This window comes from Nansenia antarctica (assembly GCF_963989245.1).
Source record: "Nansenia antarctica genome assembly, chromosome: 3".
Lineage (NCBI taxonomy): Eukaryota > Metazoa > Chordata > Actinopteri > Argentiniformes > Microstomatidae > Nansenia > Nansenia antarctica.
This window is the reverse complement of record NC_137688.1, coordinates 53,161,401-53,179,158: the sequence shown is the minus strand read 5'-3', so window position 1 is coordinate 53,179,158 and position 17,758 is coordinate 53,161,401. Positions and strand designations below refer to the sequence as shown.

General features: G+C 42.0%; 1 protein-coding gene across 1 annotated transcript; it reads left to right on the top strand.

The window, feature by feature from the left end:
- Positions 1-5,149: 5,149 nt before the first annotated feature.
- On the top strand, positions 5,150-17,357 carry adgrf3b (adhesion G protein-coupled receptor F3b; the record flags this gene model as incomplete). The annotated part of the gene is made up of 9 exons (XM_080527376.1): positions 5,150-5,203; positions 5,884-5,989; positions 6,114-6,266; positions 10,158-10,357; positions 14,605-14,767; positions 15,517-16,814; positions 16,913-16,954; positions 17,041-17,076; positions 17,295-17,357. 9 exons carry the CDS (start codon positions 5,150-5,152, stop codon positions 17,355-17,357), a joined length of 2,115 nt encoding a protein of 704 aa, XP_080383502.1.
- Positions 17,358-17,758: the final 401 nt, after the last annotated feature.

The following is a 17,758-nucleotide window of genomic DNA, read 5'->3' as shown; positions in this document are numbered from 1 at the left end:
GGGCGCTCTACACTCAGAAAAGGCCACGGGCCATGACAATATTCCAGCCAGATTTCTAAAAGACTCAGCTGCCTCCATTACCCCAATCATCACCCACATAATAAACCTCTCCATCAAACAGGGACACGTCCCCCTTGACTTTAAAATAGCAAGGGTAACCCCACTGTATAAAAAAGGAAGCAAATTAGACCCAGGCAACTACCGACCTGTTTCTATTCTTAATTCCATCTCGAAACTTATGGAAAAAATAGTTTATGAACAGGTTGATAGGTACCTTACCGAAAAAAATCTGATGTATGAATTTCAATCAGGATTCAGAACATCCCATTCCACTGACACATGCCTTCTCTATTTGAACGACCACATCAACCATGAGGTGGACTCGGGCAAGTACTGCGGCATGGTCATGCTGGACCTCCAGAAGGCCTTCGACACAGTAGATCACCACATACTGTTAGATAAACTGAAAGCAATTGGGTTCGATAGAACATCGGTGGGCTGGATGCAATCCTACTTAGAGGGGAGGGAACAGGTGGTTAGTGTGAACGGAACACTGTCCCCCCCCCTCCCAGTGACCTGCGGCGTTCCACAAGGAAGCATATTGGGACCTTTACTGTTCCTAATATATGTGAATGACATGTCATCAGCATGTGATTGCAATTTGTTCCTGTTCGCGGATGACTCGGCTCTGCTGGTCTCTGACAGGGACATATTGCAGGTGGAAAAAGCGCTAAGCACTGAACTGAGTAGAATCTGCATCTGGCTAGCTGACAATAAACTATCAATACACCTAGGTAAAACTGAAACCATCCTATACGGATCCCCATCTAAACTCAGAAAGGCTGAAAATTTTAAAATAAAAGTGGGTAACATTAATATCACAAGAAAAGAGGATATTACATACCTGGGCTCCATCTTAGAGGCAAATCTTTCCGGAGATAAAATGGCAGCAAAAGTAATCAAAAAAGTGAACCATAGAACTAGATTCTTGTACAGGATATCCTCACTTGTCAGTAAAAACACACTGAGGACCCTATCAAGAGCTCTCATTCAATGTCACTTCGACTATGCCGTAACATCATGGTACTATAGAACCACAAAGGCCCATAAAACAAGACTCCAGACAGCCCAAAATAAACTGGTTAGGCTTCTGCTAGGCCTCAACCCTAGGACACATCTAACCGCTGCTCATTTTTTGAGCCTTGATTGGCTACGAGTAGTTGACAGAGTGCAGCAGCTTGCACTGGGCCTGGTCTTCAAGATACGCTACACCACAAAGACACCCAAGTACCTGTCAACATACTTCCAAAAAGTGAACAACGTCCACACATACAACACCAGAGGAAGCTCCACGAACCACGTTCAACCGCGTTGCACCACAAACAAGGGGTTAAACTCGTTTGCAAACTATGCAGTAAAAATGTGGAACGCCCTTCCTATAATCTTAAAGGAGTGCAAAACACTGCCCACCTTCAAAACCACTCTCAAAAAACATTTACAGGAGGCTGCAATCCGTAACTGGACCCTCTAAATCAAAAATCAGATTAAAAGACCCGAACTACCCACTGTACATACTTTGTGTTTTGTCCCCCGCCCCCACCTGTGGTGTATGTCCCCACCTGTCCTACCCGCTGTACATACCTGATGTTTTGTTGTATTGTATATCTAGTATTGTTCTTCCCATGATGGATGTATTTTTATCTTGTAGATAGTAATAGTTATTTGTCTGTATTATCGTGTAGATAGTACTAGTTGTTTTTTTTCCCTGTCTGTCTTACATGTAACGATGAATTGAAAATCAAGGACCCCAATTGAAATAAGCCAGTGGCTTTCTTGGGTTTTTATCCTTTTAGTTGACCTTGTATGTAATATGTACTTTCATGTACCTACTTCTGCAAATCTTCTAATAAAGTTTTCAATCAATCAATCAAAGGTGGACTCCCCCGTTATTTCCTGGATTACAAACTACCTGACCAACAGGCCACAGTTTGTATGGCTGCAGGGATGTGTGTCGGACTGGATGGTGAGGCCCAAAACTCCTGGCCATCATGGACAATCCCTCCCATCCCCTACATACCACTGTGGCAGAGCAGAAAAGCTCCTTCAGCAACAGACTACTACAACCACATTGCACTTAGCTGCGCTAGAAGAAATCTTCTATGCCTGGCTCCATCGGGGTGATCAGAGTCAGGCTGGGGGATGTTAAATCATACTGGACTGTTCTTACTGTATATAATGTTTTCAGATGTCTATGTTATTTCATTTTATTATTCTAATGTCACTTTATTTTGTAATTGTTGTTTGTGATATGAGCTGCTGTAACGCCTTAAATTCCCCTCAGGGATCAATAAAGTACCTATCTATCTATCTTTCTATCTATCTATCTATCTAACTATCTATCTAAATCTTGCCTCAGTAGCAAGCATTGTTAGCATGTTTCTGTGTTCTTATGAAACCTTGTTTTTTTCAGGTTTGAAATAATACTTAAAATAATTCTCAGGCTGTTTCCACTAGACTGATCTCTACTTGATGGGTATCGATCCGTGTTTGTGTGGTTTATTAATAGGGCTCTGTTTGCTGATTTGCATGAGTGCACTGAGAACACTGACTGGCTCTTTCTTGGTTTTATTTTAACTTTTTCTGATGATATTGCTCTAAATAGAGCACCCTTCTAAGTAAAATTAAGAGAAGTTAAAGAGATGTTTTTCTGACAATGCACAAAGATACCTTTTGCTTTTGCTGATTTGCATGGTCTCCCACTGAACTCCTTTCTAACCTGGGTTTAGCATTCTTGAGCCTGTTTTTCAACATAGATAGAGCTACTATATTTATATCCAAGCAGCCCTTGTATCAATGGGATGTTCCTGGAGCTCCCTGTGTCCAGCACACAGATGGCTTTCCAGTCTTCATCCCACCAGTGTTAAAACCTCAATCATATGCTGGTGTTGTGGCTTAGCGGTAACACCTGCGACAATTACATTCAGAATGTACAACAGTACTCCTGTTGTGTTCAGGATCTATTTATTTGTAAAACGTTTATTTTTGCTTTCTCTGGACAGATGGACCCTATTCGGAGACCATACGTTTGTTTTGCTCGCAAGATTATGAATTAAGTCATTGTATTGCCAAACCATATTTTTAAATTATTTTGTACTGTTACTGTACTTTACTGTTTCTACCAGTAAAACATTTGCATCTTCACCTTTGGCGAGGCCTCAGGTCCTCCTGACTGCCTGTTCAATCATCCTGTTTATCTTATTTATTTGTTTATCTTTATTTAACACGGCTTTTGAGGAACAGTTGTTTACCTCAGAATTTGATTGATTGTCATTGTCATTGTCATTATTATTATTAGATGTCTTCATATTTAGAAGTATTGATTGCTGTGGTTCAAATTAATTTATTGAGCTGTTAATAATACAAAAACAAATCGTTTATAGTATATTCTATATCAGAAACAGACGTTTCTGTGTTTTTCTTATCTTGCCTCTTTTAAATGTCTAGAATGTAAATTGAATCTATACAGAATGTATAGAAAGGCATGTACAGTATAGAACTAATGATGTAATTTCTGGGCCTCACAAAGTGGTCTGTAAGGAGAGAGCTATAGCCAGCTAAATTTGCTAGCCAAATTTAAATGGAAAGTGGAAGGCTTGGAGAACCATGTTGACCAGTCCAGATGACAGAGATACCATTAATGCAAATCGTAGAGAGCACGTCAAAGCAGCCATTCACCATCATCTAGTTGCCTCCTCCCTAAGGGTTTTCTTGGTATTTCCACTTTACATTAACAAACATATTCACTGAGTATTCACACACAGTGCTGATGTCTGCCAGCTAGTCATGAGATTACGGGCTGCTTCCCGCCTTCTGATTAAGATTGGTCTCACAGGTCAACCTCAGGTTTCTCAGCATATTTCTACACTCAAAGGTCAGTATTTACTCATCCTTAAAAGATTACATTTTCAGTTATCCTCAAAAAGGATGATAACAACTTCTCAATGATCTGAACATTCACAAAACAGTTTGCTAAAAAAAAGTACCTGAAGAGTATTAGCTGTAGAGGTCTGGGCCTGGTCACATGATGTGTTTGTACTGTTAAGTAAAATAACTGGACGGATACAGTGTTTATTCAATCAGTACTCTAACATTTTCCAGTGCCATGTTGTAGGTTGAAAACAGCTTTTTATGTTTGAATGTTAGAATTAGTTTTAGCTTTTTTTGTTTATTTTTTAACAAAGTTTTAACAATCTGTAGTTCCCTTTCTTTTGAAGCATGTAATAATCTATGAAAGTGACTTGATTAGCACAATTTTGGATTATAGTCTGTGTGTATACACTAAAGAGTGTATACTCCTTCTCAACTGACAGTATACATGTTTCCAACCTTTTCAACTTTTAATATATTACCTAAAGTAAACTATCATGTGTTTTAGTACATAATTTCATTTTATGACTAATATATTACTTATTATACAGTTTCAAAGGCATGTTTATACAGACACAATCAAAAAGAGGAAGCAGAGGTCATTATTGTGTATCAAGCTCACCACCTGTCCTGTTTGTTATTACGGAGGAAAATGCAAAGTCATGCAAACGTATATTGCCATACTGTACCTGATCTCCATAATGTTTTTTTTATATGTATATGTTTTATATCACTATTTGCACTTCGGGTTAGATGCTAAACTGCATTTCGTTCGTCTGGTACTTCTCGAGACCTTTAGACTGTGGAGATAGGATGCTCATGATGTTCACATAAACATATATATGTATATATCTGTAAAGCAGGAGTTCGTTCTGTTATGACATGTATAAGCAAATAAAACTCAGAGGGGATGGATAGTAAATGCATGATATCACTCATGTAGTCCTAATTCCTGTTACACATTCTCTCCCGCGGAGGCTGGTGGAGGTAGAAATCGGAGGAGGGGCTCATTGTAATGCATATAATGGAATGTGGAATGGTATCAGCACTTTGAGCTGCAATGTTTGCAGGAAAAGTGCTATACAAATCAAAGTTATTATTATTATTATTATTATTATTATGAAACACGTTCCTTACTCTGTTCCATGTTTTTCAATGAGCCGGTCCTCTGATTTCTACCTCCACCAGCCTCTCTATTTGGTTCTCTTCCATCAGACTAACAATGAGGGTCAAGGTGTTGATGGTCCTGTGTGGAGCAATGTTGTTCTATCATCAGGTAAGCAGTGCATTGGAGCTGCATTTGAAATAAGCCTGTGTCAGTTGCAACTGTGACAGTTGCATTTGAAGTAAGCCTGTGACATAATATTATTGTATGTCAATGGCCTAATATGGCATATAACCGTGAGTCAGTTAGGTAATAGAACAGAAGCCAAAAATATACATATAAATAAAAAAAGAGTATCCATTTTACAGGACGGTTGGGATAGAGAGAAACCAAAAAAAGGACTAGAAATTATGCAAGTTGGTAGAGGCTGTTTTCTCACAGATGAATCTCAGTAGACTGATTTTGCTGATCCTTTTTGCTGATGATGTTAATCCAATGCTTTTCTTTCTTCATTGACGCAGGCATTTGCAGTGTGTGAGTAATACTATCACTTACCATGGTCTATACGATTTCCAATCATTTCACATCAGGAATATGTAATATCTGTATATCATGTATTCCACATAATAAATATGTCCCTTGTTTTTGAACAATATAAAAATGATTACAAATAGCCAGTTCACCATGAACACATTTTGTAAACAAACGACATACTTTATGTATACCATCTGTAGCCTATAGCTTCAAGTCGTCAAACAGTTACACAATTATAGACCCTCCTCAATACTCAACATTAATCATCTTCAATCATCTAACTGTCTTGTTCAGATGTGTACACTGGTGAGCTCCAGGTGGAACACAACGTGACGTTTGACATCCGTACTGTCCTGGCAGAAATTCAGCCGCTGGTGATAACTGCTCCACCTGTTACTGTTTCACTGTTGGAGATGACAGGAGGTATAGTGTCTAAATCTCTACCTGTGAGAAATAAGGTACAGACAGGTTTATTTTGAGAATTGTGTCTTTTGTCTGTTATTCATCCATAGTCATATTGCTGATGACAATGTGTGTTTCTATGTAGAGTGTGAGGTTGTCGGGGAAGAATTTACATGCAACTGCACGTCTGCGTATATTTGGAGCAACGCGGTGTGTGACACTTTCAAATGCTGCGACGGGTCATTTTGTAATCACAATCTGTCTGCCATCGCTCCCATGTGCATACCCAAAGTGGAAGGTATTATTGTTGATACTATCATTAGCTTAGCTTTCAATAGCTATTGCAAATGTTCTGCTGCTGTTATTATTGTTGTTGTTGTTGTTGTTGTTGTTGTTGTTGTGGTGGTGGTGTTTTCAGTATTGAGTGAGTGTGTATTAGTGATAATTTGTGTTGTGTACACAGTTCGTCTAACTGGATCAGTCCAAAAGCGGTCCGGCGATGTCTGGACGGACTTAACCACTCTCGCAACGCAGGTACATTCTCACTGTTGTTGTTTAGTTTTTTCCAAGAAGACTTGACATATTCCTAAATTCAAGGTAGGCTACTGTAGTGAGATTTTTTTTTTTTTTTGAAAATGTAATTGCCAATTGTCTATCAAATATAAATAGTTTAGTTCATAAGCACAGGATATGTATCAATGTCATACCTGTGGAGGGGTTGCCCTGTTGGGACCCTCTTACACTCACAAGTGGCCCTAGAGAGGCATGAGTAATAAAATCATGTGGACCAGGGGAGGCTGGTGGAGGTAGAAATCAGAGGACGGACTCATTTTAATGCATGGAATACAACATAATACTGGTATACTTTTCTGGTAGGATGATGAATTGCACAGCAACTGACTGCCAATGGCCCCTGGTCCTATCATAGACATTTTCTCATTATGACTGATATAGGTATGATTCACTTACTTCAAACAAATGTACTTGTTGTAAGTCACTTTGTTTCATAGTGTCTGCTAAATGTCATAAATGTAAAAATGACACTTGAACGCAAATCTAAATACGGGGTATAAATTATCATTTTCCTCAGCTGGAAAATAATTTTCAAACACTAAACGGATTTCAATATTTGAACGTAACTGGACTGAGGTAAGACATTTTCAATATACTATTGTGAGACCCTAACTGTATACCAGTAGAGGTTGGTGGAGGTGGAAATTGGAGGACGGGCTCATTTTAATGCATGTTTGATCCATTCCATGTATTACAATGTATTACAATTACCCTCTTCCGGTTTTCTACCTCCACAGCCTCTACTGCTGTATTCAGAAGTGTATGAGTGTATACAAGTGTATACATCTGTCATTGCAGCCCTGGAAAAAGCTATTGGCATATTTCACAGTTTTGAGTGTGAAGGCTTAGCCAGTGCCACTATCTCAGCTCATCTTTTATGCTGTCCCCAATAAGTTGTGTACTGTAGGGTGCTTGTTTTGTTCACTAAGATGTGGCATTAATTTCTGTTTCTTCTTGACTGGGTCGATTTCTCATGTCAAACTCGGTCTTGACCTCAATGTTCTGTATGCTCAAGAACAAAGCGTGTTTATTGTATCCTAAAATCGATACTACGACTGGAAATAAACATAGTTAGACCAGACCTTCACAAGAACTCCCACTCCCACAAAAAATTACATTTTGTGCCAGCAGGGTGCGTCCATGAGGGTAAGGATAGTAGTATGCATGGGGTTCAATGGAGCTTTCATAAAAAAAGGCTTTCTACAATTATGTATTATTAAATGGAAATGTATAAGTATATGGTTAAATACCATGCAAATACAAAACCACAATATTCTGTTGAGTCAGAAATTGTTAAAAGGGCATTGTTATCAGCCTATCTCGAACTGCTAGAAGTGTTTTCAATCAAAATGCTAGTCCTGCAAAAAAGTATGTTAGCATGCCAATGAGAATTTACGGCAAACTTTCTTTTGAATTAACTGTAGAGACGATTTTAGTCTTTGAACTCCATTGCCCCCAAGCATTCTCTCCTCACTCTCTTTATGTGATGTGCACCCTCTGCTGTCACTCCAGGGAAACTGCAAGTTGAACTCACTTGAATGAGAAATATAGGGAATGACACGGCTGTTCTAAAAGGACTGTGGTAACACAAAACTAATTGTATTGTGATCAAAGGTTACCATGGACACATCATGTTGAGGTTGTTCTTTGTCTGGTACTGACTCATCCAATCCACTGTGTCTTTCATTAACCTGTACTTGTCTCCCCCCACCCAATGGCAACTCACCAATGACTCAAAAGGGACAACGTCATTGCTGATTTCGAAGTGAAACTCAGTGTTATATGTACTTCTGCTGCGCTTGCAACTAAATTGATGCATCTAGAAGGAGTGTTGTCTGCAACGATTTCTGTCGCCATAATAGGTAAAGCTCACCCTGCTCACCCATGCTCTCCCCTTTGAAATACATTTGAAGTTATGGTGTTAATTAGTCTGTCAGGTAATGACAATGATAATGTAAAACATATAAGGATATGGAATATCATAGATGTTTTTTTTATCTGTGTGTGTGTGCGTTCCCTTGCGCATGCGTGTGTTGTCTGGGGGGCAAAGTTGCGAGTTGAGCAGAAGACAGCAGATGGGACTAAAGTCACAGAGAATAGAACAATTCAATGTTACAGTGTGTTCTACAGTATCTCTACAAATAACGTCCTATTCTATTGTTCCACAGGACAAGTGAGCATTAAGGCTCCAGTGGGTGTAGTCGATTACAAAACACCACAAACGATGAGATGTATGTTTAATGAGCCCACAGAAAGTGCAGGATGGTACTTAGAGTTGGAATCTGGGAACATTGCTGTGAACACTGGGAGCCTCGCGACTGTGACATCCAGCTGTGGAACAACAGACCTCCCGTCCTGTTCCACCCTCGAACTTAAAGGGGTGACCGGGGACTGGGAAGGTGGGTCTACCTCTGGCAGAAGTAGAAATGCTCATTGTAATGCATGAAATAAAATCAGGAATGGTATTAACCCATGTGTTTGATACCATTCCTTATTCCGTTCCATGCATTACAATGAGCCCGTCCTCTGATTTCTACCTCCACTAGCCTCCCCTGATAGAACGTATTGGAAACAATACATTTAAATACATACCAAATGTCAGACATGTTTAGCTACTACTCTGCCTGTGTAAATAACTGTTTCAACCCTTTCCTGATGCTGTCTCAAGGCGTCTATACTTGTTCGTTCTCCAATGGATCGGTGTCGCACACAGCCTCCTCAAAGCTATCCGTAGCCCTCCTGCCTGATGAGATCACCATGGCACTAGACCCACAGACAGTAGACTGCTCTAAGAAGAAGGAAGAAGATACAGTGACAGTGACAGTCACTGCCACCATCAAGTCAAGCACAGAGAACTACACAGTCAAATGGAAATTGACCCAGGAAAACCCGGGAGGTTCACTCCCTCCATCACAAGGTGCTCTTCTGTCAAATATGTATTTACATTTTTTACCAGATGCCTTTCTCCAAAGCAATTTACAACAAATAGATGTGTCTAAGTAAGTGAATCCATCAGTCATCGCAAGAAAAAGTCATCTCTGCTTGGGCCAGGGACCACTGGCAGTCATATAAGGCTAGAAGAAGGAAGATATATATATTATATATATTATATAACATTTTCCTTAAACATTTGTAAAGTTGAATCGAGAAATGTCAGTAAAATGTTTACATTCTTAACTCTTTTAGACCTTCAAAGACCCACCATCTACAGCACAAAAACAAAGATAAGCTGCAAGCAGTCACCGACATCACCGACAGTCACCATAATATTTAAAAACCAAAACCAGATGGAAAATAATCAAAGTATAGATATCCCCGTGATATATGGTAGGTTTGGGCTGTATGAGTCATTTAATGAAGCACTGAAGAAAGGTCTGTACATTAAATTTGTTAAAATATATTGTGTGTTGTAGATATAACATTTTGACCACTTGGGGAAACCACTTATACTGTCAAATCTATGCTGTGTTTTTTTTGGGGCTCCCCCATGCACAATTTGCTTAATTGTACTAAAACATCTGTTGTTTTTATCAATGATAATAAATGAAATTACAAAGAAAAAGAAAAGTTTCTCCCATGCCAAAACTTCAAAATAACCCAAACTATTTTCATCCAGCTAACCAAAGATTTTGTGAGAGCGAGACATTTGGCCAAGACATTTGGCCGAAAACCCCTGTGTCTACCACTGTGGTCATCCGTGTTTGTGAACCGGGGAGAGTAGGTTTTAAGGAGCGGACATGCGAGGGAAATGGGTGGATGAACGTGTCGTCTAGTTGCATCAACGAGGAACTGAATAAAATAGTAAACTTGGCTGCAGTAAGTATAACACTTTCTCACTCTTCCAATTCTACATATTGTAGAACAATATATTGTAGGGTTGTTCAGTGGGATAAATGTTTTAAAGTGAAAGGGTGTGTATTTGTGTGCAGGTAGTACAAACCTGATCGTGTGGTAGTTCAGATGAAGGACTAGGTGATACAATCCCTTATTTTGCACGTACCTGGACAGCTTGTTGTTGTGAGTGTGAACTGGGAACAATGATGGCTTCTCAGGGTTTTCAAGAGGGCGCCCTCCTTCCTTAGCATTTCACTTATGAACTTCTACACCTCCAGAGGGTTCAGCGATGAGGCCTGTCATCCCAGGCTCATCCCCCTTGAAGTCATCTTGTTCTTGATGTTACTAGTGCAGTGCTCTTACACTCTGCTCCCCACTCCAACCATCAGAACCACATTCAATGGAGACATTTTGGAGTCCAGGTGTTGTCTCTTCTCTTAATCCAGAGCCACTGCCTGTTCTTTTCAGCGCCGCTGGAGAGGGCTTTGATGGCCTGACGTTGGGCCTGGCCTCGGATTCCCATGTCCTTAAGCAGCCTGGTGGTTGACATGCCTACAAAGCCTCTGCACCCAACGCCCACTGCACTAAAACTTTCCAGCCATGTTGTTCAGCGTCAGCTACCAGCTTGGCATACAGCTTGTATACAGCTTGGCATACAGCTTGGCCTCTTGCATTCGTAGGCCTCGCCCACAGCATCCTCCCAGGGCACTGTAAGTTCTATGATGTAGACGGTGTGAAGTGAGGTGGACCAAAGCACATATAGCTGCTAGACACTTCAGTACCTGGTTGTGCCGCCAGGTGTAACAGCCTTGGGTAAGGCTTGTCTTGCAGCCAAGAAAGAATGTGCTTCAGGTTTGCTGGAGACGGACAGAGGGGTCATGTAGGGTCTTCACCGTACCATTGGCTGAGGTTCATTGGAGATGGCTCGTATAATGAAGCTAGATCGAAATGCTTCCATGTCCCATGGCCTTTGCGCACCTCGCTCTTGCCAACGCACTTCCTCGACCATGAGACCTCGTCACTGAGATGGAGTTGCCTTGTACCAGGATGGTTTGCTCTCTCCAAGGCCGAGGCCTCCTCTCCCTTGTTGCACATGGCCAACAATGTCCCAGTGCTTGAGGGCTGACTTTGCCTGCTGTGTTGTTGTGTCCTAGTTGCCAGTGTGGGAGCAGTTTGGGCTACACATGGGTCACAGGATTCTGTCAATGTAATCTCCAGCCTTACTTTGCTGCACTTGAACTCCTCTGAAAGACTGGAGATAGGAAGTTCCAGGATGTTTTTCCCATAGAGCCCTATGTTGCTAAGACACCTGGGGAGACCTAGCCACTTTCTGGCGAATGAGCTGTCATTCTCTCCAGCTTGAAATTGGGGCCTCATAGATGGTCAGAGGCCACATCAGCCAGGGTAGGAGACCGAATTGTAGGCACCAGAGCTTCAGCCTGCTAGGGAGAAAGGACTTGTCGATATTCTCAAGGCCACTGGTGGTGTCCTGCCTAAGCTGATCCACTTGGTCCGGATCTTTGAGGGTTGCAACGTACCATCGTCCCAGGCTTTTGACTGGCTTCTTTGTCACAGTTGGTATGGGTTCGCCACCAATGTGGAAGCGTTGATCTGCTTCCCCTTAATGATCGATATGCCCCTGGACTTGATCGGCTTTATTTTCCCACTTGATGGTCTCCTGCAGCTTTTTCAGCAATCGCACGGTGCATACCCTGGTTGTGGTGAGTGTGGTCATGTCGTCCATAAATGCTCTGATGGGAGGGAGCCGCAGGCCAGGTTTTAGTTGCTGTCCTCCCACCACACAACGTGATGTTCTGATGATGACCTCCATGGCTATGGTGAAGGCTAGATGAAGGGGATGGTACATCCTGCCATAATGCCCACTTCCAGACGTTGCCACACTGTGGTGCACTCTGCTGTCGTCAGGCATAGCTGCACATCCTGAAAGTAGGTTTTGACAAGGACAGTGATAGCTTCTGGGACCCTGAAGAAGTTGAACGAAGTTCAAAGGAGGTTATGGGGAACCGAGCTGAAAACACCCAAATATCCCGTAAAAGCCTGGGATTCCTGCTTTCTGCACTGATGTGTCAATAAAGTGGTTCCTTTCTAGGTAGCCTGTGAGCCACTACGCTGAAAAAGATTTTTGCCTTCAACATTTAGGAGGCTCATTTGGCAAAACTGGCTGATCAGCGGCGTCCTTTTCCTTTGGGATTAGGATGCCTCCTGCCCGCTACCAGGCTGTTGGTATTGCTTGTTTCTGCCACTTCCATCAGTCTCCACACGAAGCATAAGACGCCTGGTGCATTTTTGTAGGGCCTGTAAGGGACCCGCTGGGCCCAGGAGAGGATGAGGTTCTTCCCCGACATACAGTTCGTTCCCCTTCACTCCACTTAGGAGGGCTGACGTCCAGCTGGTGTTCTGGGGGACGTAATGATGGCATGTCAGGTGGGAGGGTGTTCATGCTGCCGGCACTAGAAACTGGAGAAATGTCAACTGCGACTCCGCTGGCAGAAGGATGAAACAGGAGAAACGCTTTGAAATTGATACAATTTCTACCAACATAAATCGAAATATTACCTCACATATTATGTGAGTGCACACAAAGAATATACGTGCACATTGCACATATCTTATTCTCCCTTGTCCTGTACCCATCACAATGTAGCCTACATATATCTTTGTTCGTATCATATAGATATTCATGCAAATATATTTACTTTTTATATTCATATTCATTGCACATAGCGCGAGGCTGGAGAAGTTGAGCACCGTTCCCGATTCACTGTTCCAGAGTGCTCAGTGGGTAGCGTCCCGATAAATTAAATGATTGCAATATCCATACATTGAGTTTTATAAATCCAAATGTTGGTGACATAAATGTTCTTGCTTTGCGTAGGTACGCAAGCCGTTTACGCCAGTTATACGCAAAGCTTTATAAATGAGGCCCCAGCTCCGAAGATGTAGATAAGATCTCCCATTCTCTCCAGTTTCTTCAGTGCAGTTCCCTGCAGTTGCTCCAAGATTTCAATGAGGTCTGTGTTGACCATTTCCCACTCCTTTATCTCACAGGATTTGGCCACTTGATTAGCGGCCTTCGCACCTTGATCTTAGTCTCTGTTGCAGGTTGTGGTAGGCTAGGTTCATGGTGGTAGGCTAGGTTCATGGTGGTAGGCTAGGTTCATTGTGGTAAGCTAGGTTTATGGTGGTACGCTAGGTTCATGGTGGTAGGCTAGGTTCATGGTGGTAAGCTAGGTTTATGGTGGTAAGCTAGGTTTATGGTAGTAAGCTAGGTTCATGGTGGTAGGCTAGGTTTGTAGTGCACTGCTGTGCTTGATTCCTCCTCCTCCACTGGGACAGGGGGATTGATTGGGACTTTGGTTTGCGTCCTGCCGCTGAACTTCACTTGACTGACTCGACTTGCTTCTTAGGAAGTAGTGGTCGATGCGAGGTCCCTGTTCCACCACCTTCAAGCACTTTCTCCTGCCTTGATGTGTTCCCAGGCCTGCAGCGGATGTTACCTTCACCCAGCCACAAATGCAACTCTGGAGCTTGTTTCCTGGTGCAGGTGTAATCTTAGGTATCGTGCTGATCATCATACTCGTTGTCTGTTTCGTTCCTGGGTCAATAGCCATGTAGTCCGCTGGTGAATCATCTTCCGCCCACGTTCTCGCTGACTCTTTCTTCATTTAACTTTTCGTAGCCAGGGGTTGGTGGAACCCATACATTAACAGTGCTGGATTCCTCCTACCATTGGTAGCTAGCCTATGGCAGGCCCGTTGGGGTCTGTTTCCTCCTGTCAGCTGTCATTCCAAGCTGTCTAAAGGTCTTTCCCTAGTTTCCAGCTGCTCTTTCACAGCAGTCACTGGTCGAATACAGATGATCAGTTCAGATGTAGGACTACGTGATACAATCCCTTATTTTGCACATACCTTGACACCTTTTTGTGAGTGGGAACTAGGAACAACGATGGCTTCTCTGGGTTTTCAAGATTTTTTTCATATTCGGTTTCTCTTCACGTGTCTGTCGGGCATTCAGCAATCAACAAGCCTGAATCATAATGATTAATAATTAGTTTTGTGCCATGTCACCTAGGTTCAAACGATTTCAGTGAGGAGGACGGTTAGACGAATGACTATGTATAAACTATGTTAATACACAGGTATAGGGGCAACTTAATGTAAAGTGTTACAGAAAATTCTTACTCTGTATGTTTTTTTGTACCATTCCAGAGCTTTAAGGAGGGACTTGGGGCCACGGAGGAGGTTGCTATCAATATATTTAGTCAGTTGAACAATGTTTCAACCAAAGAGGGCAACTCAGCTGATGTGAGAGCATCCATCAACGTTCTGGATTCCATGTCTGAAGCTTCGACCAACATCATCCTGGGGGATGGTGTTTTACCTGTGAGCCCACTCTGTTATTTGTTATCTGTTAAAGGTACAATATTAAAGATTTTAGCTTTAGAAATCTCTAAATGCCCATGATGAATCAGTAGCAAGAAGAGAAGTAGATTTGGTGGGAGAAATTAAACATTTCTAAAACATCTCTAAAATCTCAAAATATGGTTTTGAGGGTTGAACACTGGCTCTTCACATACCATTTGTAAGTTTTGATTGTTTAGAAGGATATGTAGTCCTATATATTTTCTGCTAAAAACAGATCAGTCTGTACCTTTAACTATGTTTTTACATTTGAGCTGTTCTGTTTTTATCTTTATGAAATACTAAGATTTAGAGATACATGTTTTCTCCATGTTAGACACAACTGAGATGGAATGAGTCACACATTAATTAACTGGTGTATAGAGTGACATCGGGGGAGGCTGGTGAAGGAAGAAATCGGAGGACAGGCTCATTGTAATGCATGGAATGGAATTTATGGATTAATGTGTGAGAACGTATTTCGTTCCATGCATTACAATGAGCACGTCCTCCAATTTCTACCTCCACCAGCCTTCCCTGGGTGACACTATTTCCTTAATGTTGATATAAATGTTCACAATGTAATTATTTCAAGTGATTACACAAATCCCCCCCTCCAACCCCTAAATCAAGAATTGACTTTTTTGTAGACTCAAACATCTCATCTCAAATCACGTAGATGAAAATGTTGTCATCTCTCCCAGAATTTTCTTGGTGCAGCAAGCAACATCGTGAACAGCAGTTGGGGCGAAGACAACGAAACCATTCAACACGACATGTCTGCAAAATACCTGAAGTCCGTCGAGGATCTAATGAAGAACATCAGAATAAACACCACCGAGGGACACAACACCTCAAATATACAATTGAAAATCAGTAAAGTTCAAGGCAAATCAACTTGTAACCAATCAGTGTTTGGCGTTGAGGTCCTATTAAACCAGTCCTCTGGGACAGTCAAAACCATGGCAGTGAAACAGTTGAGCGAAAAATTAAAAAAGAAAGAAAACACAGAGGTCATCCCGTTGGTGGTGACAACCACTCTGCAGAACAGCACTGACTCCAAAATAGACATTAGACTAGAATTCCCCATCGACAAGAACAGGTCTGCCAATGCCAAGATATTGTGTGTGTTCTGGAACACCTCCTCCAACAAATGGTCTCAAGATGGCTGCCGGACAATATCCGGCGGGGACAACATGACCTACTGCGAGTGCAACCACCTGACAGCTTTCTCCGTGCTCATGTCCAAAGAACCAGTGGAACTGCCCTTCCTGGATGAGATCTCCTATATCTGCCTGGGCATATCCATCAGCTCCCTCCTCGTCTTCCTTCTCATCGAGACGCTGGTGTGGTCGGCCGTCGTCAAGTCCAACCTCTCGCACTTCCGCCACACGGCCCTGGTGAACATCTCGCTGTGCCTGTTCCTGGCCGACTGTAGTTTCCTGCTCGCCTCCAACTGGCCTGATTCTTCCCCGACCTTGTGTACTGTCCTGACGATATGCCAGCACTTCTTCTACCTGGCCATGTTCTTCTGGATGCTGTGCCTCAGCAGTATGCTGCTCCACCAGCTCATCTTCGTCTTCCACCCACTGAGGAAGAGGGTGTTCGTATTTGCGTCCATCATCTTGGGCTACGTGTGCCCCACGGTGGTGGTTGGAGTCACCTACGTGTACTACAAGTATACCGATGGCTCCTACAACAAAGACGACATTTGCTGGCTTATATATGATGCGCCTATGAAAGGCTCCATTCATGCTTTCCTTCTTCCCGTGGGGACCATAATTCTGATGAATCTTTTCGCAATGGCCGTAGTTACTCTCACCCTCCTGAGGTCTTCTATCCAAGATGGGAGTACGGCTGACCAGATGAATACGGTGAAGAGCATCCTGAAGGTTGTGGTCTTCCTGACGCCAGTCTTCGGGGGAACGTGGATTCTGGGATTCTTTACCTTGTTGATGAAAGATGGACCATTCGCTACTATCTTCCACTACGCTTTCACCATCACCAACGGCTCACAGGTACTTTTAATTTACTTTTCCAACACACATATGTTCAAATCTATTGAGTGAAGAAAATTGCTGAAATCATCATTTGATACTGGATGTCTTTTTCTAAGGGTCTTTTCATTTTGCTGACCGGTGTCTTTGCAGAGAAGAAGGTACGTGTTGGGGAACTCATGTGGCTTGCAGTGGTGTTGTGTTGATCCATATTTTTATTTCTTCTTCTGTATGTCATGTTTACCAGGTGCGAGATGAGATGCTGAAGCTCATCTTGGCCCGGGTGAGGTTTAGCTCTGATACTGTAAATTACTCTTTTGGTTCCTTTATTCATCTAGCTTAGTCTCATTGAGATAAAATCTTTCCAGGTGTCTCCCGAAATCTATTTTTCAAGAGACACCTGGTCCAAGACAGCAGCTAAGGAAATCTATATTTCAGACAGCTCACAAAAAAAAACTCTAATCTCAACAACAGTTCATAACACTCCACATTTATCACCAGGCACCAATGTCTAAATCCAAAAGTGAGAGTTTGAAGAAGCTGACGGCCAGATCAGAGTCATAGGATCCAAAATGATGCAAAAAAAGGTTGGTGTCCAAACACTAATATAGGAAAAACTATATATGAGTGCTGCAAAGTGGTTTTATTAAGTGTGTTTCTATTTCTGCTAATAATACTTTTATTGTTACTACCATTATGTAATTGTTTAGTCACACATAGAAACTATTATTCATTAATAATCAATTTTCTCTCTCCATCTTCATCACTTAAGTCTGTGTTCTTCTGGTGTAGTCTTGTAAACCTACAGTGTATGCAGGTTTTACTGCCAGCCTAAAACTTACACTCATAATCAAATGCCTTGATTACAGTAGATAGACTCAGGTGTGGTGATAGTGAGCTGTAACAAAAACCTGCGAACGAATATTTGCGACTCAGTTTTTTTTTTTACTCTGCTTTTCAGGGAG